Genomic DNA, 18787 nt, shown 5'->3' on the forward strand with positions numbered 1-18787 from the left:
GGTCCTTTGTCATCCTCTCAATTAGGTTCAGTGTCCTGAGATCATCCTTCAGTACTTTATCCCCAGATATCTCGGTCCTTTGTCATCCCCTCAATTAGGTTCAGTGTCCTGAGATCATCCTTCAGTACTTTATCCCCAGATATCTCAGTCCTTTGTCATCCCCTCTGTTAGGTTCAGTGTCCTGAGATCGTCCTTCAGTACTTTATCCCCAGATATCTCGGTCCTTTATCATCCCTTCCATAAGTTCCAGTGTCCTGATATGTATATTTATACACAACACATTTCTCACAGTTTCCGTCTACTAAACCCACTCAGAAGCAAGCTTCTTAATCACATAGCCATGACTGTGTGGTATAGGTGTGGGTAGGGCTGCGTGGTAAGAAGCTTGCTTCCCAATTACATGGTTCCTTGTGTTTATAGTAAACAGACCTATTTGCTAACTGTGTAATTTATCATTCATTATATTTTTTAATCATATGGTTACCATATAATTACTTTATGAGTTTATATTTCATATTCTGTGATGTTCCATAAGTAATTGGCTATTTCAACAGAAGAATTTCTTATAAATATTGCATATATAATAATATGGGAACATGGGTGGGTGAGTGTGTGGGAGAGTGGAAACATGAGAGGAGAGAGAGGGAGGAAGAGAGAGAGAGAGAGAGAGAGAGAGAGAGAGAGAGAGAGAGAGAGAGAGAGAGAGAGAGAGAGAGGAGAGAGTGTGTGTTTATCAGTATTTTTTGTATGGTATATAAATAGCGCAAAGGATGTTCAGAAAATTAGCTACATAAACTCGCTATCTTATGATATATCAAAATGGTGCTGACGTATATATGTGTGTGTATGTGTTTATATATATATATATATATATATATATATATATATATATATATATGTGTGTGTGTGTGTGTGTGTGTGTGTGTGTGTGTGTGTATGTGTGTGTGTGTATATGTGTGTGTGTGTGTGTGTATGTATACACACACACACCTCTTTTTTATAGTCCCAAAGGTCAAAAGAATAAATAATCTAAAATTCCCTATGTAGATCTGATAATAGAAGATGTTAGAAGAGAATATTTATCTTGTATGCTTCAGTGGAGTTACTCACTTAAAACAAAGTCTCAGTTTGGTTTCAAGTAGCTTTGACAAGGAAGCCTCGATAAGAGATAGTCTGATAAAATGGTGGTATTTAGAGTGATATTTTTTCTCTCGTAACACATATTTTGTATTAAATATACTGAATTGAATTCCTAACACTTTAATGTTATGCAGTTACTTAAGGAAGTGAGATGGCAGAATTGTTAGCAAGCTGTGCAAAATGCTTAGAGGCATTTCATCCATCCTTACATTCTGAGTTCAAATTCTGCTGAGGTCAACTTTGCCTTTCATCCTTTAGGGGTTGACAAATTAAGTACCAATCATATACTGGGGTCGATATGATTGACTTATCCCCTCCCCACAAATTTCAGGCCTTGTGCCTATAGTAGAACAGATTATTATAAAGGCGGTGAGCTGGCAGAATCATTAGCATGCTGGACGAAATGCTTAGCAGTATTTCACTTGTCACTATGTTCTGAGTTCAAGTTCCACCAAGATTGATTTTGCCTTTCATCCTTTCGGGGTCGATAAAATGTAACCGGCTATCCCTCTCCCTCAAATTTCAGGCCTTGTGCCTATAGTATAAAGAATTATTATTATTAAGCACAGAATTTTGTCAGTAAACAGGTCACGGTCTCAAAGTGACGAAAATATTTTGTCACAAATTAAATTTAAATGTTGAAGTGAATCTAACGGTTTTTGTGTGTTTCTCAAATGGCTTATAAACACCTTCCATGCTGCAATTGTTTTCGTTCCAGCACACGATCTCAGATCAGGTCACTTGCTATGCAAGTACATCTCCGTAATATTAATGATAATATAGTGAAAAGACTTGGATGATCAGAATTTAAAGAAGAAAACCCACAACATCTTAATTTCATTATATAAGTGTAGGCATGGATGTGTGAGTAAGAAGCTTGCTTCCTAACCACATGGTTTCAGGTTCAATCCCTTTGCATGCATTTTGGACAAGTGTCTTCTGTTATAGCTTCAGGTTGACCAAAGTCTTCTGAGTGAATTTAGTAAGCAGAAGTTCTGTTGTGTGTGTATGTGTGTGAAAGACCTTGTGCCTCCTAGGAGGGAATGTGTTAAACGCATACATTAATACTTTTTTTGTGTTTTTGATATTCTTTGACCATCAAACTCCTTTTTGATGTATTCCAGAGTGCAAAAAGCTCAACAGAACAAGTGATGTTGGTTTCTGTCATGGACATGCCGATTCAATTCAGAATATTTGACTCTCTGACAAAGTCTGTTGGTTATGACTTCACTGTGGTTCCCTGTAACATGATTGGTTGTAATGGAAAGAAGGCACATACCAATTACACGTTGCATCCAAATGGTAAGACTTACACATTCCATATTTTTACACGGGGCAGGCATAGTTATAGGACAGCCTTATTTGTCTGTGTAAGTGTGTATAAGTGTGTGTGTGTGTGTGTGTGTGTGTATGTGTCTTTGTGCATACATTAATGTGTGTGTGTGTGTGTGTGTGTGGTTGTGTGTATTTGTGTATGTGGGTGTGGATGTATGTGTATCTGTTGTGCCTGAGAGGGTAACTTTCTAGGTGTTTGTGCCTGTGCTGAGAGCTCCTTTGGTCATGACTGACCATGGGATTGCACCTAGAAAGTTACCCTCTCAGGCACAAGCCTGGGCAATGATGTTTATGGAAGACCAGCAGTCGCCCATGCATACCGGCCTCCCCTCTCCCTGCCACCAGTGTTATCCAAGGGAAAGGAAAAGGCCGATACGGCTTGGCACATGTGACATTGCAACTCATTTCTACAGCTGAGTGAACTGGAGCAACATGAAATACAGTGTCTTGCTCAAGAACACAACATGCAGCCCAGTCTGGAATTCAAACTCACAACCTCATGATCGTAAGCTCGACACTCTAACCACTGAGCCCATGCACCTTCACATGCGTGTATATGTATGCATATGTGTGTGTGTGTTTATGGTCTGATTTTAATTCAAGATAGTTAGCATGATTGCAGACATAGCTGTGTGGTCAAGAAGTTCACTTTTGATCCCCTTATCAATACCAGTTAAGTACTGGGGGGTGGAGATGGGTCAAAACTTATTATTATTAATTAATGTGGCAAGCTGGCAGAACCATTAGCGTGCTGGGTGAAATGCTTAATTGTATTTCGTCTGCTGCTATGATCTGAGTTCAAATTTCACCGAGGTCAAATTTGCTTGTTATCTTTTCGGTGTCGATAAATTAAGTACCAGTTGAATACTGGGGTCAATGTGATCGACCGTCCCCCTCCCCACAAAATCCAGGCCTTTTACCTAAAGCAGAAAGGATTATTATTATTATTTTCATTAATGAGGGGTGAGCTTGGCAGAATCATTAGCACGCCGGGAAAAATGCTTAGCAGCATTTCATCTGTCTTCACATTCTGAGTTCAAATTCCACTGAGGTCGACTTTGCCTTCCATCCTTTCAAGATTGATAAAATAAGTACTGGTTGAGTACTGGGGTCAATGTAATCAACTAGATCCCACCCCTAAAAAAATTCAGGCCTTGTGCCTATAGTAGAAAGGATTATTATTATTAAGGTGGTGAGCTGCTAGAATTATTGGCATGCCAGACAAAATTCCACTAAACATTTATGTTCTGAGTTTAAATTCTTCTGAGGTTGATTTTTGCCTTTCATCCTTTTGGGGCTGATTAAATAGGTACCAGTTACGCATTGGGGTTGATGTAATCGACTTTGTCCCTTCCCCCAAATTTCAGGCCATGTACCTACAGTAGAAAGGATTATTATTATTATTATTATTATATTAGATTGATAGAATCATTAGTTTATTGGACAAAAAAGCTGTATCATTAGAGTTTTGGACAACTTAGCTTATAAAGAGCTGTATTTACTTACAGCTCTTTAAAGTCTAAGTTCAAATCTATTCAGGTTTGACTTGCTCTGTCTTTCTCCAGGGGTCAATGAAATAAAGTACTGGGTTTAATTAAAGTAACTTATTCCCACCAAATCTATATTTGAAATGTTTATTATTGTTGTTGTTTCAATAATCTTATTTTTATTACAAAATTTTGTTGTTGAAATAATACATTTCTAAATTTCTCAGAGAGATTTATGATAAAGTGACAGTATGTTGTCGACTTAATGTGACAGTCCCATGAAAGGGAAGAATGCTGCTGTTATTTAGCCCTAGGAAACACTGTTTCCTGTTGGACTTGACACATTTCCTGTGTAGGGTTAAATAACAGTAGCATTCTCCCCTTTCATGGGACTGTCATATCAAGTTGACAACGTACTATCACTTCAACTTTATTGTTATTCATATTATTTTCTATTTCCAGAATCTAACTTGGAGCTTTTCCTCACCATACTCACAGACCAACAACTTTTGGTGAATTGGACACACAATTTCCTGAGCAACCACAGTTTCTTTTATCATGTAGCCATTGAAGGAAAATATTCATATTTTGTAAATGCCACTCAACAGTTTTTGATTGATGTTCCATGTTCACTGGACAACGATCAAAATGTTGTCTTACAAGTTTCCATTCAACTTGTTGTGGAGACTGGAATCTTTCTTCCAAAAGTACAGAAAAATGTTACCATGTGTTCAGATACAGGATTGAAAACTTTTAAATTATCAAATGAAAATGTGGCTTCTAGTTCAGGAGATAGATAGACAGACAAACAGATAAACTGATTTGTAGACACACATTGTAGATTGGGTTTATTTTATAATATACTAATATTTTTTATAATTCAATTTTGAGAGATAACTTTGCCTTTTCTTGTTCTGCTATTTTTGATAGCTAAAATACACGGTGGGCTAGTGGAAATTAAGTCTTTGAATTTCTACAGTAATAACTTAATTTTGTCATTTTATACTTCTAACCATCAAAATTATGTATTTAAAAAAAAAAATGAAATTTAATTTAATTTTTGAGTTGCATTATTTTTGCGAAAGCTTAAGATAATATAAATATCACCCAGCAGTATTAATCGACGTCATCTGTAACTGGCTTCAGTCATTAGACAGTGGCCATGCTGGGGCACTGCCTTGAAGTGTTCAGTCAAACAAATCAACTCCAGTTCTTATTCTTTTAAAGTCTGGTACATATTCTATCAGTCTCTTTTGCTGAACCATTAAGTTTTGGGGACATAAACAAACCAACACACACACATACACCCACACACACATAAATGTTTTAAATATTTTTTTAAAGTCAAGTTATAAAAAAATTAATTATACAGGCCAATGGTTTGCACTGGTGTTTCAGTATTTTAGGGTTAGGATCCCTTCTTCAGGAAATTTACAGAGAAAAGGTGTCGGTAACTGATGTCGCTGCTCGCAACACCTTCCTGAAGAAGAGATACTAAATAGTTTTCATTGACCTGTATTATTAATAGTTTGTCACTTGCATTGTTTTGACTTAAAATATTTAAAACATTTTATATATCAGACAATGCTTTATAAAATTATACTCCTCTAGTATCTGTCTGTCCGTCTATCTATCTATCTGTTTTAATTGAAGTGTACAGTATTATATATCCATTACGGCTGATCTTGCCAATTGGTTTTGCACTGGGGATTCAATGGAGTGTTAGGTAACAGTTTGATTATGTAACCCTGCGCATATCAGAGGTTGTCATTATGAAATGGAACAGGGTGACTTCTCTCTATTGTTGGAGTTGAATAGATACATTTGGTTTGTGGTTGCTGTGTGCATATATACTCACGCACACACAAGATGAACAGCTTTCAGTTTCTGTTTATGAAATTCACACAAGGCTTTGGTTGACCTGGAGTTATATTAGAAGATCCTCACCCAAGGTGCTCTGCAGTGGGACTGAACCCAAAACCATGTGGTTGGCAAACAAACTTCATAACTATGCAGTCATACTTTCACAGCATTAAAGGGTAAAGATCCCCTTTGGTCCATGAATAACCATGGAATTGCACCTTGAAAATTCCCCTCCGAGGTACAAGTCTGGGCAAGGTTGTTTATGGAAGATCATCAGTTGCCCATGCATACCAGCCTCCTCTCTCCCTGCCACCAATGTTACCCAAGGGATATCCACAGTACCAATATTCAATATTAATTAACATTTTTTTATTAATGAAAAATTAACATTCTCATAACTTTGTTTAAATTGAGAAATAAACAATGAATTGCAAAAGTATTTTTTATATCATCACTAACTCATATTTATCATCATTTTTTTTTATTTATGACCATATTAAACTTCAAACATGAAACATAAACAATGTTATTGTTGTATTTTAACCCAGTAATGGACAACATGGTCCAAGTAGGCCACCTGTAGTCTACAGCATGTTTCATATGACCAAGGAAGTCACTAACAGTTTTCTTATCTAAGATAATCTAAAATCTAAATTAGCTAAAAGTAAATCTATGCATATCACATTATACATTGTATCTGTTATCTCTTACTTGTTTCAATCATTAGACTACGGCCATGCTGGGGCACTGCCTTGAAGAATTTTTACTGAGTGCCTGAATAACATCTCATAGCTTCAACAAAGCCTCAAATATGCAGAAAAAGCTATAATCTAATGAAATTTCATAAGATTATCATTTTTTCCTTTGTTATCTCTCTCTTATTACCGTCCTGTACTCAGCCAATACTTTGTTCTGAGGCATACATATACTGAGTTCTTCATCAAGTTATTGGTCTCACAATGCCTAAGTGCACTATATATGTATGTGATGGGCTACTTTCAGTTTCTGTCTAGCAAATCCACTCACAAGGCTTTGGTCAGCCTGAGGCTATAGTAGAAGATACTTGTCCAAGATACCATGCAGTGGGATTGAATTTGGAACCATGTGGTTGGGAAGCAAGCTTTTTACCACATAGACACACCACCTCACAAATTTTGTGAACCACCTTCTGAAAATGTTTGTGTCTCATTGGCTTAATCATAGCTTAACCCTGATCAAGTAGACCCAGTTCTATGTATCAGATTCACTTATAAAGCATTGGTCAGCCCCAGGCTATAGTAGAAGCTATTTGCTCAAGGTGCCACACAGTAGGGTTAACTTGAAACCACTTGGTTGTAAACTTCTTAAGCACTCAGTCACACTTGTGCCATTTGATAAATGGACTTTAATGTTTTGATTAAATATATTTTATTGTTTGCTTTCAAATATGATTCTTTGAAAGTTTAAACTTTCTTTTTATACACATTACATGATATAAAAAAATTATTGTATTTCAAACATATATCTAAAGAATCATATTTAAAAACAAACAAGGAAGTGTATTTCTGAAAACTATATTGAACTAAAACCAACGTTGAACTCTTTAGTGTTTCAACTGACCATATCTGGCTCAAATATTCCAATTGTTTTATGTTGAAACTTGCAACATTCAGCCTCTTATACTTACCCCACAAACACACCATCAAAATCTCAAAGTTCTGAGACAATACATAATTAATTCAAAATGATATGAATAAATAAGCATTAAAATTGACAAAGTAACCTGAATACTAAAGGGGAGGGGATAAGGTGATTATGTTGACCCCAGTACCCAACTGGTACTTACGTTATCAACCCTTAAAGGATGAAAGGCAAAGTCAACCTTGACAGAATTTGAACTTGGAACATAAAGACAGATGAGATGCTACTAAGCATTTTTCCTGGTGTGCTAACAATTCTGCCAGCTTGTTACCTGAAAGATAAATGGATATTAAGATGGTGTTTGGACAGAACTAAACAAACCACAAATATAAGATGGTGTTTGGAACATAAAAGTTTCTGACATAAAATGATGATTGAAGGTTTTATTTTAGATATAAAGTTTTTAAAATGCAAAGTTTAGCAGCATAGAACCAAAAGTGGTCTCACTTAATTTGATATGTACAAGAGTTTTGGTGTTGATTGCAAAAGTGGACGGTCTGAGGAGCATTATGGGTAATTTAGCAGTTGCACAGCAGCTTTCTATGTTGAGAATATGTGAAAATAAATTGCCAGCTAAATACAGAATTTAGTTCACAAAAGAAAAATTCAACTAGTGACTGTGTGTGTGTGTAAGAGTTGTGTGTATCTGAGTGTGTGTTTGTGTGTGCCATGATAAGATGGAAGAAACAGATGTTTGTAGTTGCAACGTGTTGTTGTTGTTGTTGTAGTTGTTGCTCATCTTTCTTGGTGTTGATAAATTATTAGAACCATGTCCTGTTAACTTCCTCCACTTCAGATATCTGCGTGACCTTTGATCTGACATATGTTTTAATAGTCAGAGATGCTCTAACACTGAATTAAGTATTGGCACATTTTTTCTGATTGGTTGCTGTTGTTGTTGTTGTTTAGATCAGGGTCAGCTTTGATTTAGCAGACTTAAAATCTAAAGGTGTTCCAGCTGTGGCCACCTTATCTATTTGTATATTAAACATTATATTCTTTCATGTGTGTGTCTCTATTTTAAAGACAGATGAATGTGAGATGTGAGAGATTTGGAAGCTATTTCTACCAGGGAGTCAAATTGTTTTGAGGTTCCTTTATTGGCTCATTTTGATTTGTTTATATTTTATAGTTGTTGTTATCATTAAATTTACCTCAAAGATCAGAGAGTCTCTCCAGGCTAGGCCGCTACTTCTTTGCATTGAGAATTAACAGTTCTGGTACTATGGACATGTGATTTAAATGTTGCTGGGAAGAATTGCAAGACAAATTCTTCAAGTTGAGCTAACTAGCAGAAAACCTAGGGGTAGATCAAGTCTCAGTTGGTCATGTTTAGGAATCCAGTTGGAAAGTTTAATGATGATTGCTTCTGGTAGGACCCTAATGACTCTACTCCCATGATCCTCCCAAGAATTGTGGGTGGAGAAGAGGGATGGATGTTGTTATTGTTGTTTAACCCTAGTCAGTTCTGATTCAGTAAGCATATGATATACAGGACATTCCAAATTTGAGCAACCAGTCGGTCTTTCTATTTTTTTTTTTCGGACAGTTTATTTAGAACCACATTATTCAATGTATTCTTTCTTTTTTTAAATAGTAGAGTGTGATTTAAAGAAATTTCAGCTGTTATTTCTAAGAACTCCTCTGACAATAAGAAAGGCTCCCTCTGTTGAATTGGATGTCTTATGGGTTTTTGCTGTTGTTGTTGTTGTTATTTAGCTCCAGGCTATCACTGATTAGTACATCTATGATGAAGAGCATTCAAGCCATGACCATCTAGTCTGATTTTAAAGACTATCTTACTAAATGTGTCCCTCTGCTTTTAAGACAGAGCAATGTGAGTTGAGAATGATTTGAATGCTAGTTTTAACAGCTGGTCTGACCATGAATCACTTCTTTTGTTGGCCTATATGTCTTATGCTTGAGGACAATAGAGATTTATGGATCAGGTAAAGTTGTCCTTTGATTCTTCCAGTTTGTTAAGTGAATTTCAAAAAGCTTTTTACTCACTGTTGCAAGTCACCTCCTGTAGGAAAGAAAATTCCAGAGGGCCAATGTTCAGAGGATAGAGGACTGAATGTAGTCCAGGGCTTGTGGATGGGTGAACATAACAGAGGCAACAAGAGGTGGAAAAGTGAGTGAGTCAGGGAGATGAGAGTGGGGAATAAACAAGGTTAGCCAGATCAGAGAAACAGGGGCAATTATAACGGCAGCAGAAAAGACAGAATGAGGAGAAAGCACGCTTGTGAGTTAGAGACCGGAGTGTGTCCATTAGTGATTGAATGCCAATCAGTTGAGTGACATTTCTCTAGATGTCACTCAAGATGTCTGTGTGTGTGTGTAGCAGTAGCATTATCCCAGTACTCCATTGTGGGCTTCACTTGTGCCTTGTATGGTTGTCAGCAGCTGCTCGGGGTCGAAGTAGGTGTATGTGTGTGTATATGTACAATGTAAATTGTTTGTTCTAATCTACAATGTTCTGCTATTCCTGACACATTTTCATGCTGACATCCCATAAATCAAAAATAAATTCCTTATCTTTGGTAAGTGGTGAAAGTTTGTCTGGGGCAATAAGGCCCACATTCTGGAAATAATGTCCAGAAACCTCACTAAGACTATCCTCCAATGTCATGTATACAATTGTTTTGGCAGCATCCTTTGCTGATCGACCAGTCATGGAAAGAAAGAAAGACATAAATTTTAGAGTTCTACTTGGGTTACTTTTGTTCAAAATATTGGTTGCCACAAATCCTGGATTCATTGAATTAGCAGTGACACCAGTGCCGAAAAGTCGGTTTGTCAAGGCCTTTGCATGAAGTATATTGCATAGTTTGCTCATATGATATCCACTCAGATCTGGATATTTAACCTTGTTTGTTTCAGAACCTCGGTTCAATTTTGGTTTCTTTTTTATGTAATGATGTACAAAAGAGCTCACATTGATGATACGGCTTGGTGCTGATTTCTTCAGCAGATCCAGAAGTAAGTAAGTGAGTAAAAAACTCCCTAAATAGTTCACCCCAAATATATAATCAAAGCTCTGACGTGTAGTAGGTTCTTCAGAGAAACTTGTTCCAGCATTGTTTACCAAAATGTCTAACCTAGGTAAGAGAAATGAAAATTTATCAATAAGAAAAATGATACCAAAACCCCCTCAAAACACTCCAATAATTTGTTTGTTTTTCACTTCTCATTCTTTCTCACACATACATATACAGGCATATCTTCTCTCTCTCTCTCTCTCATGCACACACATATACTCTCTCTCTTCTTGTTTCACTTACCACATATACTTTCTCTCTCACAAACATATACATTCTCTCTCACATACATATACTCTCTGTCTTTCTTATATGCATATACTTCCTCTATTTTTTGTTGTGTCTAGGAAGAGTCATTACACCAATATTATTAACACATGCACTGGTTCAATTCCACTCCTTTATCATTAGTCAATTGGTTAAACAGTAAGTCGTTTGTTTTGTTTTTGTTTGTCAAAGCTCTTTTGTTGCGACTTGCAACCTTTTCAATGACTTTCTTCTTAGTCTGTTACAGAAGCTGCGTTTGTCTGCTTGAGACTTTGTTGCATGCATGTGTGTGCATGTGTGCTTGCATATGTGTGTATGCATCTATCTGCAAAACAATTTGTCTCTGTCGGATGTCTTTCCTGAGACATACCCTCCTAATACCCTCCCTCTCTCTGTCCTTCTACTTGAACTCACTCACTGCATTCCCTTCGCTTTCCCTCTCATACTCTTGCAAATTTACCCATTCACCCACCCACCCACTTCGATTTTAGCAGCTATTTTGTCAAAGCTATAATGGAAGTGGCAAAGGAGCATATTCAGCATATTTTGCTTTATGAGTTCAATAAAGGCAACAACACGACGGAAAGTGCGAGGAATATTTTTGCAGTATATGGAGATCAGACAATATGTCCTTCTGTTGAAATGAAATTTCAGTAAATTTCTATATCTTTGTGCAGCTGAGGATTGCTCTGCATTTTACATTTAATGTAATGTTCACATTGCTTAAATTAATGGAGTTGCATGAAACGATCGTACTGCATTAACTTTGGATATCCTTGTTGCTTATTTTGATTTTAATCACCTTATTTTGAAATTGTATGGATAATACCATACTTAATTCTGGTGCCTAAACTTAAGTACCATATTCACCTTGAATCTAAATTTATATATATATATATATATATATATATATAACATAGGTCATAAAACACCATTTTGTTTTTCCAAGAAAATTGATTTATGTCAAAAACTAGTCCTTTTCAGCAGTAGTTACTGTAGTACATAAACATCTACGGTTATTGTAAGAAATTATTGACTTCAAAGTATACAGTTTATATAAATTTTGTGTAAACTTCTGTAAACAACTTGTTTTCAACTATGGAGGTAGCTTACTAGTTTTTAAACCAGTTCTGTTACTGGCACATAAATATTTTCATAACTTTAAGAATGTTAGTTTGTTGTTGTTCCTGTTGTTGTTGTTGCTGTTGTTATTGTTGTTTAGCCCCTCCAAGTGAATTCTAATCTGACAGAGTTACGATCAAAGACAGTCCAACTGTGATCATCACAACTTTTTAAGGGATATATGAGGTGGTATCAAATGCTTTGTATGTATACACACACACACACACACACATGGAGACACAAAGTCAATTGAACAAATAGCAACATAGATAAGTGCTGTTGATGATGATGATGACGATCACCATGATGATATTTATATAGGGGTGTGTTAAAATGTTAGACCATATAGGTGAGTGTATATGAGAAAGGAGTGTTTAAGAAAGTTTTTATGCATACATGATTATTGATTATGTAAATACGTATGTATTTATGTTTGCATATATTTTGGATGTGGCTACAATGAAATAAAATTCCCTCACCTCTGTTCATTTCTGACAACCTGTCGTGCTAGTCTTCTCACAGACTCTAAATCACTGAGCTTCAGTTGTATTGTTCGGAGATTCTCGTTACCAGTTTCTTTGATAATGCTCTCAGCTGCTTTTACGGCTTTACTCAAGTTCCTGCATGCTAAAAGCACCCTTGCTCCTCGGCTGGCAAAATCTAGAGCTGTGGCATATCCTATGCCTGAATTAGCACCCGTAATTAATGCTGTCTTACCATCGAGTCGTTTTTCATTGTTGTAATATAAGCTTGAATTTTGTTCAGAACAGAACCTGTAGGCTTTGTACACTAGATGAATAATGGATAATAGAATAAAACCTAAAATAATGTGCGTCCAGTACATGGCCAACATTTGGCAGTGGAATTTTTCTATATTCATTAAAGATTTTTTAACACCAGAGATCTACGTCACTCTTTCCAATCTCTCATTCTATCCTTTTTGCTACTTCAATTTCTCTATTTATCTAGTTATCTCTGTCTGTCTGTCTGTCTTAATTTATTGTCAGTTCTCTTAATTTACCTCTCTAAATATGTCTGTGCTATCTCTCTCTCTCTCTCACACTCTCTCTTTGTCATTTTTTGGTTTAAATTTATTATCATTTCTCTTAATTTATCTAAACATGGCTGTGCTATCTCTCTTTCTTTCTCATTTTGTTACTGTTTGCTTACCCTCACCTTCTCTCACGTCCCATTTCTCTCTCTCTTCATTGTTTTTATCAGTTTAACTCACAGTATCTCTCTCTCACTCTGTCTTTTCCTTTCCCACACTCCCTCTCTGTCAGTTCCTATGTCTCTCTACATTCTACCTCTTCTCCTCTTATTGACCTGATCTTGCTATTGATCAATTAACTGCAGTTCAAACTCCATTTTTGATGCCTACTACTACGACGACGACGACGACGACGACCACCACCACCACCATTGAAATCTCAAAGCGATGAAATAATGCATGATTAATTCAAAACAATGTGAATAAATAAGCATTATATTTGCTAGAATAATCTGAATGCTAAAGTCTTAAAGAAAATCTTTTCTCCCTCAGGCAAAAATGAGTTGAAACTTATACATGCACCATAAAAAAACTAACATTTCTTAATTTTCAGCAATAAATTTCTTTATTACAAATAAGGAAAATATCTTTAGTGAGAAGGATGTACTTGTTTATTTTTCTACCAAATCTTGATTTAATATCAGTTAATGCAGGTCTCAAAGCAATTTCAATGTTCTTAATACTGGAGTGATTTTTCTTTTTTGTTTTAGTGCCAGTCAAGACTAAAAATGCTAATTTGCATAAATCTGATGAGTACAATGGTTTCAGTCACTAACTGGGAATTTTACATGAACACCAAGCCAACAGCGTTTAAGATTTTCATAGAAAATTTAAGCCTGGGAGTTGAAACATGTAGAATTTCTGCATAATCTCCCAGAGCTTTTAATGTCAGATGTTTTTTATGTGCTCCTTTTCAACAATGAATAAATTTCAAATCTAATCCAATTTGTTATTGGCTTACTTTGAGAAAATTGCCTAGTTTTTGACAAATAATTTCACATGTAATACATCCATTTAACAATGAACAGAACAACAAGACTTTTGTGGACAACATAACAATACCTGATATATCTCAGTAGTTCTGCTGAGTTTGTAGTGTCAGTCGTATCATCTAAGTGAATTACAAATTTGGAGCTTTTTATAATTCTTCCAATAAGTTGCTTGAATTGGTCATTGTTAATTCCTGAAATACAACTGCCAACATGAGGAACTTTCCTTAATTCATCTACAAATATTTTCCCATGAACAATTTCCACCATTTTAATCACGGTTAGTAACACAAGTTCTTTGCTGATGCTGTATGTTTCTTTTTTTTAGTTCTTGCAATTAAATAAACAGCTTCAAAAGATGCTCTTAACTATTTCACTATAGTGTGAATCTGATTCTCAAGAGATTGCTTCTGTTTACTGAAAGATTCTAAAGGCTTTTCAAAAAATTCTACAGGCTAAACTGTTGCAGGCAGAATGTCTTGAACCAAATTCTTTTTAATTGTCTAGGCTCCATACTCTACTTTCTGTCACCAAACAACCATTACAAATTAGATAGCCAGTAACGAAATAGAAGGGGATATAGCATCATACAACGTGGAAGACAATTGGAGATTTCTGCGGGACAACCTGTTGAAAGCCACCGACCAGATTTGTGGGTGGTGTAAGGTCCCCTCCCGACCCAGAGTAACGTGGTGGTGGAACAAGGAGGTAGACAGGGCTATTAGACAAAAGAAACAGGCTTGGAAGGACTGGAAGAACGGTGGTAGCAGGGAATTATACCAATGTGCCAGAAGGGAGGCTAGGCGACAGGTTTATTTAGCCAGAGGGGAAGCAGATAAGGAAAGATTTGCCAATGTTCTGCGCCGTGAGGACCAAAGACTCGAGGTATTTCGTGTTGCAAGACAGTGTAGGAGAGAATAGTGATGTTGTAGGAGAGAAATGTGTTCGCATGGATGATGGTACGCTTGCATTAAATGAGGATGCAAAGAAAGAGGTCTGGAGATGCCACTACGATAGATTGCTTAATAAAGAGAATGAATGGGAGAAAGAGAGCCTGCCGTATGTCGACCCAATAGAGGGACCAGCTATCCGAGTTGATAGTACCAGGGTAGATAAAGCAATTAAGAGTATGAAGACCGGGAAAGCCCCCGGCCCATCAGGAATCACTGCAGAGATGCTCAAAATATCTGGCAGTGTTGGCTATAGCCTAGTCACCCGTATTACGAACCAGGTGATACACGAAGGAGTCATACCCAATGACTGGTGTAGCAGTATCATAGTCAACTGCTACAAAGGTAAAGGTGACGCTTTAGATACAAATAATTACAGAGGCATCAAGCTGTTAGATCAGGTTATGAAAGTTACAGAGAGGGTCATAGCCCAACTAATTAGGGAGCGAATCAATTTAGATGAGATGCAGTTTGGGTTCGTGCCAGGTAAAAGCACTAACTGATGCCTTATTTCTAGTGAGACAGTTGCAGGAGAAATACCTCTGTACCTGGCTTTCGTTGACATGGAGAAAGCCTTTGACAGGGTCCCCCGATCCCTTATCTGGTGGTCAATGAGGAAACTTGGGATAGAAGAATGGTTAGTGAGAGCTGTGCGAGCCATGTACAGAGATGCTGCCAGTAAGATGAGGGTTGGAAATGAGTACAGCAATGAATTCCGGGTAGAGGTAGGGGTCCACCAAGGTTCCGTCCTCAGCCCCCTCTTATTTATCATAGTCCTCCAGGCAATCACAGAGGAGTTCAAGACAGGTTGCCCCTGGGAGCTCCTCTATGCTGATGACCTTGCCCTAATTGCGGAGTCACTATCAGAACTAGAGGAGAAGTTTCAGGTGTGGAAGCAAGGTCTAGAATTGAAGGGCCTTAGAGTCAACCTAGCTAAAACCAAAATCCTAATAAGTAGGAAGGTAGATAAAAACACAAACCCCTTCAGGTAGATGGCCCTGCTCAGTATGTAGAAAAGGAGTAGGTAGTAACTCTATAAGATGTACCCGGTGCAAGCTATGGACACATAAGAGGTGCAGCAACATCAAAGGCAGGTTAACTAGCAAGATAGTTTTTGTTTGTGGCAGATGTTCAGGTGCAATAAAGACTGTAAACAAACAGGAAACAACTTCTATCTCATTCCAGGGTGAAAAACTAGAGGTAGTCGATAGCTTCCGCTATCTGGGCGACCAAGTTAGTAGTGGGGGTGGGTGCGCTGAAAGTGTAGCTGCTAGAATAAGAATAGCCTGGGCAAAGTTTAGAGAGCTCTTACCCCTGCTGGCGACAAAGGGACTCTCACTCAGAGTAAAAGGCAGACTGTATGACGCATGCATACAAACAGCCATGCTACATGGCAGTGAAACATGGGCTGTAACTGCTGAGGACATACGTAAGCTCGCAAGGAATGAAGCCAGTATGCTCCGTTGGATGTGTAATGCCAATGTGAATACCCGTCAGAGTGTAAGTATCTTGAGAGAAAAGCTGAACATTAGAAGCATCAGTTGTGGTGTGCAAGAGAGACGATTGCGCTGGTATGGACATGTGGTGAGAATGGATGAGGATAGCTGCGTGAAAAAGTGCCACACCCTAACAGTTGAGGGAACCCGTGGAAGAGGTAGGCCCAGGAAGACCTGGGCTGAGGTGGTGAGGCAAGACCTTCGTACATTGGGCCTCACCGAGGCGATGACTACTGACCGAGACCTTTGGAAATGTGCTGTGCGTGAGAAGACCCGGCAAGCCAAGTAAGATCGTTGCCAGTGCCCCTGGACTGGTTCTTGTGCGGGTGGCACATGAGATGCACCATTTTGAGCGTGGCCGTTGCCAGTACCGCCTGACTGGCTCCCGTAGGATTTTCGAGCGAGATCGTTGCCAGTGCCCCTGGACTGGCTTGTGCGGGTGGCACATAAAAGACACCATTTCGAGCGTGGCCGTTTTCGTGCGGGTGACACGTAAAAGCACCCACTACACTCTCTGAGTGGTTGGCGTTAGGAAGGGCATCCAGCTGTAGAAACTCTGCCAAATTAGACTGGAGCCTGGTGTTGCCATCCGGTTTCACCAGTCCTCAGTCAAATCGTCCAACCCATGCTAGCATGGAAAGCGGACGTTAAACGATGATGATGATGATGATGATGATGATGATATATATATATATTGTTAAAGTCTGTCATACCAGCGATGACGAAGAGAAATAGCCCTGAAACTCAAGTCGCCTTTATATATTTATATTTATATATTTATATATTTGATCCTTTATATTGAACACTCAATATTTCATCTACATTCAATACTTTCTTTCATGGTGCCATCCATTTTTATTTTATTCTATTTTATATTATATATTGTATATTCCATATTCTATACCCCACATTGGTTCTGCAGGAATATAAATAAAACATAAAAAACAGACAGTGTTGGAACTCTTTTAAACTAAATAATATATTCTTCTATACACAATCATACAAAAAAACCCACCTTTTTTGTATTTATTTTTACTCGCATATATATATATATATATATATATATATATATATATATATATATATCTATGTGTGTGTGTCTTTGTTTCTCCCCATCACTGCTTGACAACTGGTGTTGGTGTGTTTACTTCCCTGTAACTTAGCAGTTCGGCAAAAGAAACCAATAAAATAAGTACTAGGCTTAAAGAATAAATCAAGTCCTGGGGTTGATTTGTTTGATTTGTCTCAGTCATTTGCCTACATGGTTGCAGGCAAATGACTGAGACAAGTAAAAGAATAAAAGAATATAAAAGAATACAAGAATACAAGACCAGAAGTTTGTGGGGAAGGGGAATAGTTGATGAAATCAACTCTGATACTTGACTTTATTTTATTGGTTCAAGGTGAGGATAGAGTGGTAGAGTGGTATGATGGTTGGTTGGGATGGTATAGAGCAGGTTGAGATGGGGGGGGGTAGAATAAGGAGTAGGATAGGTGTGGGGTAGGGGTAGGGTGGAGCAGGATGAGGTGGAGTAGCACTATGGCAAGGTAAGGTGGGGATCAGGTAGAGAAGGGATGGATGGGTAGAGTGGGGAGTCAGGAGGAATAAGGTGGAGACAGGGCAGTGGGACGGGGGTAGAGTGGTGGAGGAGTGGAGGCTTTACAATTGTGGATGGGAGAATATGGTAGGAAGACTGGGCTGAATAAGATAAATGGAAGGTTAAGGTAGTAGAAGGATAAGGTAGGGGAAGGATAAGGTAGGGGGATGGATATGGTCGGTTGGGGAGGGGGTAGGATAAAGTTGGGATGAGGATAGGGTACCATCCATATTCTGCATCATGAAACCAAGGCAGATGCGCTAGCCACTATTTCTTTGTGCCACAAATACTCTCTACTTATATGTAACTCTGATTTGTGTGGGGATGGATTGAAGAATTAAGGTAAATAGGGACAGAGAAAAAGTTGGAGATGGGGTTTGGGCAGAATATCAATTCTGGTAAATTCATTTATTGTAAATAGTCATAATTCATTCATAAACTTATTTTTTACTTTCTTTTTTTTTTACATCAACCATTTCTTGGGTTGATGGATTTAAAGAGGCCCTCCGTTGACAGAAACCTCGCCTGTTCCCATACAAGATAATATTTCCCATAGCCTTAAGGTGGTGAGCTGGCAGAATCATTAGCATGCTGGGCAAAATCCCAATCAAGTACTGGGAGTTGATGATATGGAATCACCCTCTCCTTGAAATTTTGGGTCTTGTGCCTATGTTAGAATTTCTTTTATTATCATTAATGACAGCTCATAAAGTGAACATTGATTAACAGCGATGAACAATCTTGAGTAGCTTTTGTTGGTCAGCAACA

At 37.7% G+C, this 18787-nt stretch overlaps 2 protein-coding genes across 8 annotated transcripts in view; one reads left to right on the forward strand and one right to left on the reverse strand.

The window, feature by feature from the left end:
• LOC106875392 (uncharacterized) overlaps window positions 1-6346 on the forward strand; it is a 57987-nt gene extending 51641 nt beyond the window's left edge. For all 7 annotated transcript variants that reach the window (XM_089337793.1, XM_089337798.1, XM_089337795.1 and 4 more), the window contains 2 exons: window positions 2265-2442; window positions 4425-6346. In XM_089337793.1, coding sequence (XP_089193919.1) covers window positions 2265-2442; window positions 4425-4762 — 516 coding nt within the window. In that variant the 3' untranslated portion in view covers window positions 4763-6346. The remainder of the gene's footprint in view (window positions 1-2264; window positions 2443-4424) is intronic.
• Window positions 6347-7873: 1527 nt separating this feature from the next.
• On the reverse strand, window positions 7874-13007 carry LOC106875398 (retinol dehydrogenase 13). The gene is made up of 2 exons (XM_014923509.3): window positions 12415-13007; window positions 7874-10606 (listed from the first exon to the last, which is right to left on the reverse strand). The coding sequence occupies exons 1-2, from the start codon at window positions 12813-12815 to the stop codon at window positions 9988-9990; spliced, it is 1020 nt and encodes a 339-aa protein (XP_014778995.1). The 5' UTR covers window positions 12816-13007; the 3' UTR covers window positions 7874-9987.
• Between the last annotated feature and the right edge of the window lie 5780 nt (window positions 13008-18787).

Source organism: Octopus bimaculoides, chromosome 19 (assembly GCF_046866305.1).
Source record: "Octopus bimaculoides isolate indiv1 chromosome 19, ASM4686630v1, whole genome shotgun sequence".
Taxonomy (NCBI): Eukaryota; Metazoa; Mollusca; class Cephalopoda; order Octopoda; family Octopodidae; genus Octopus; species Octopus bimaculoides.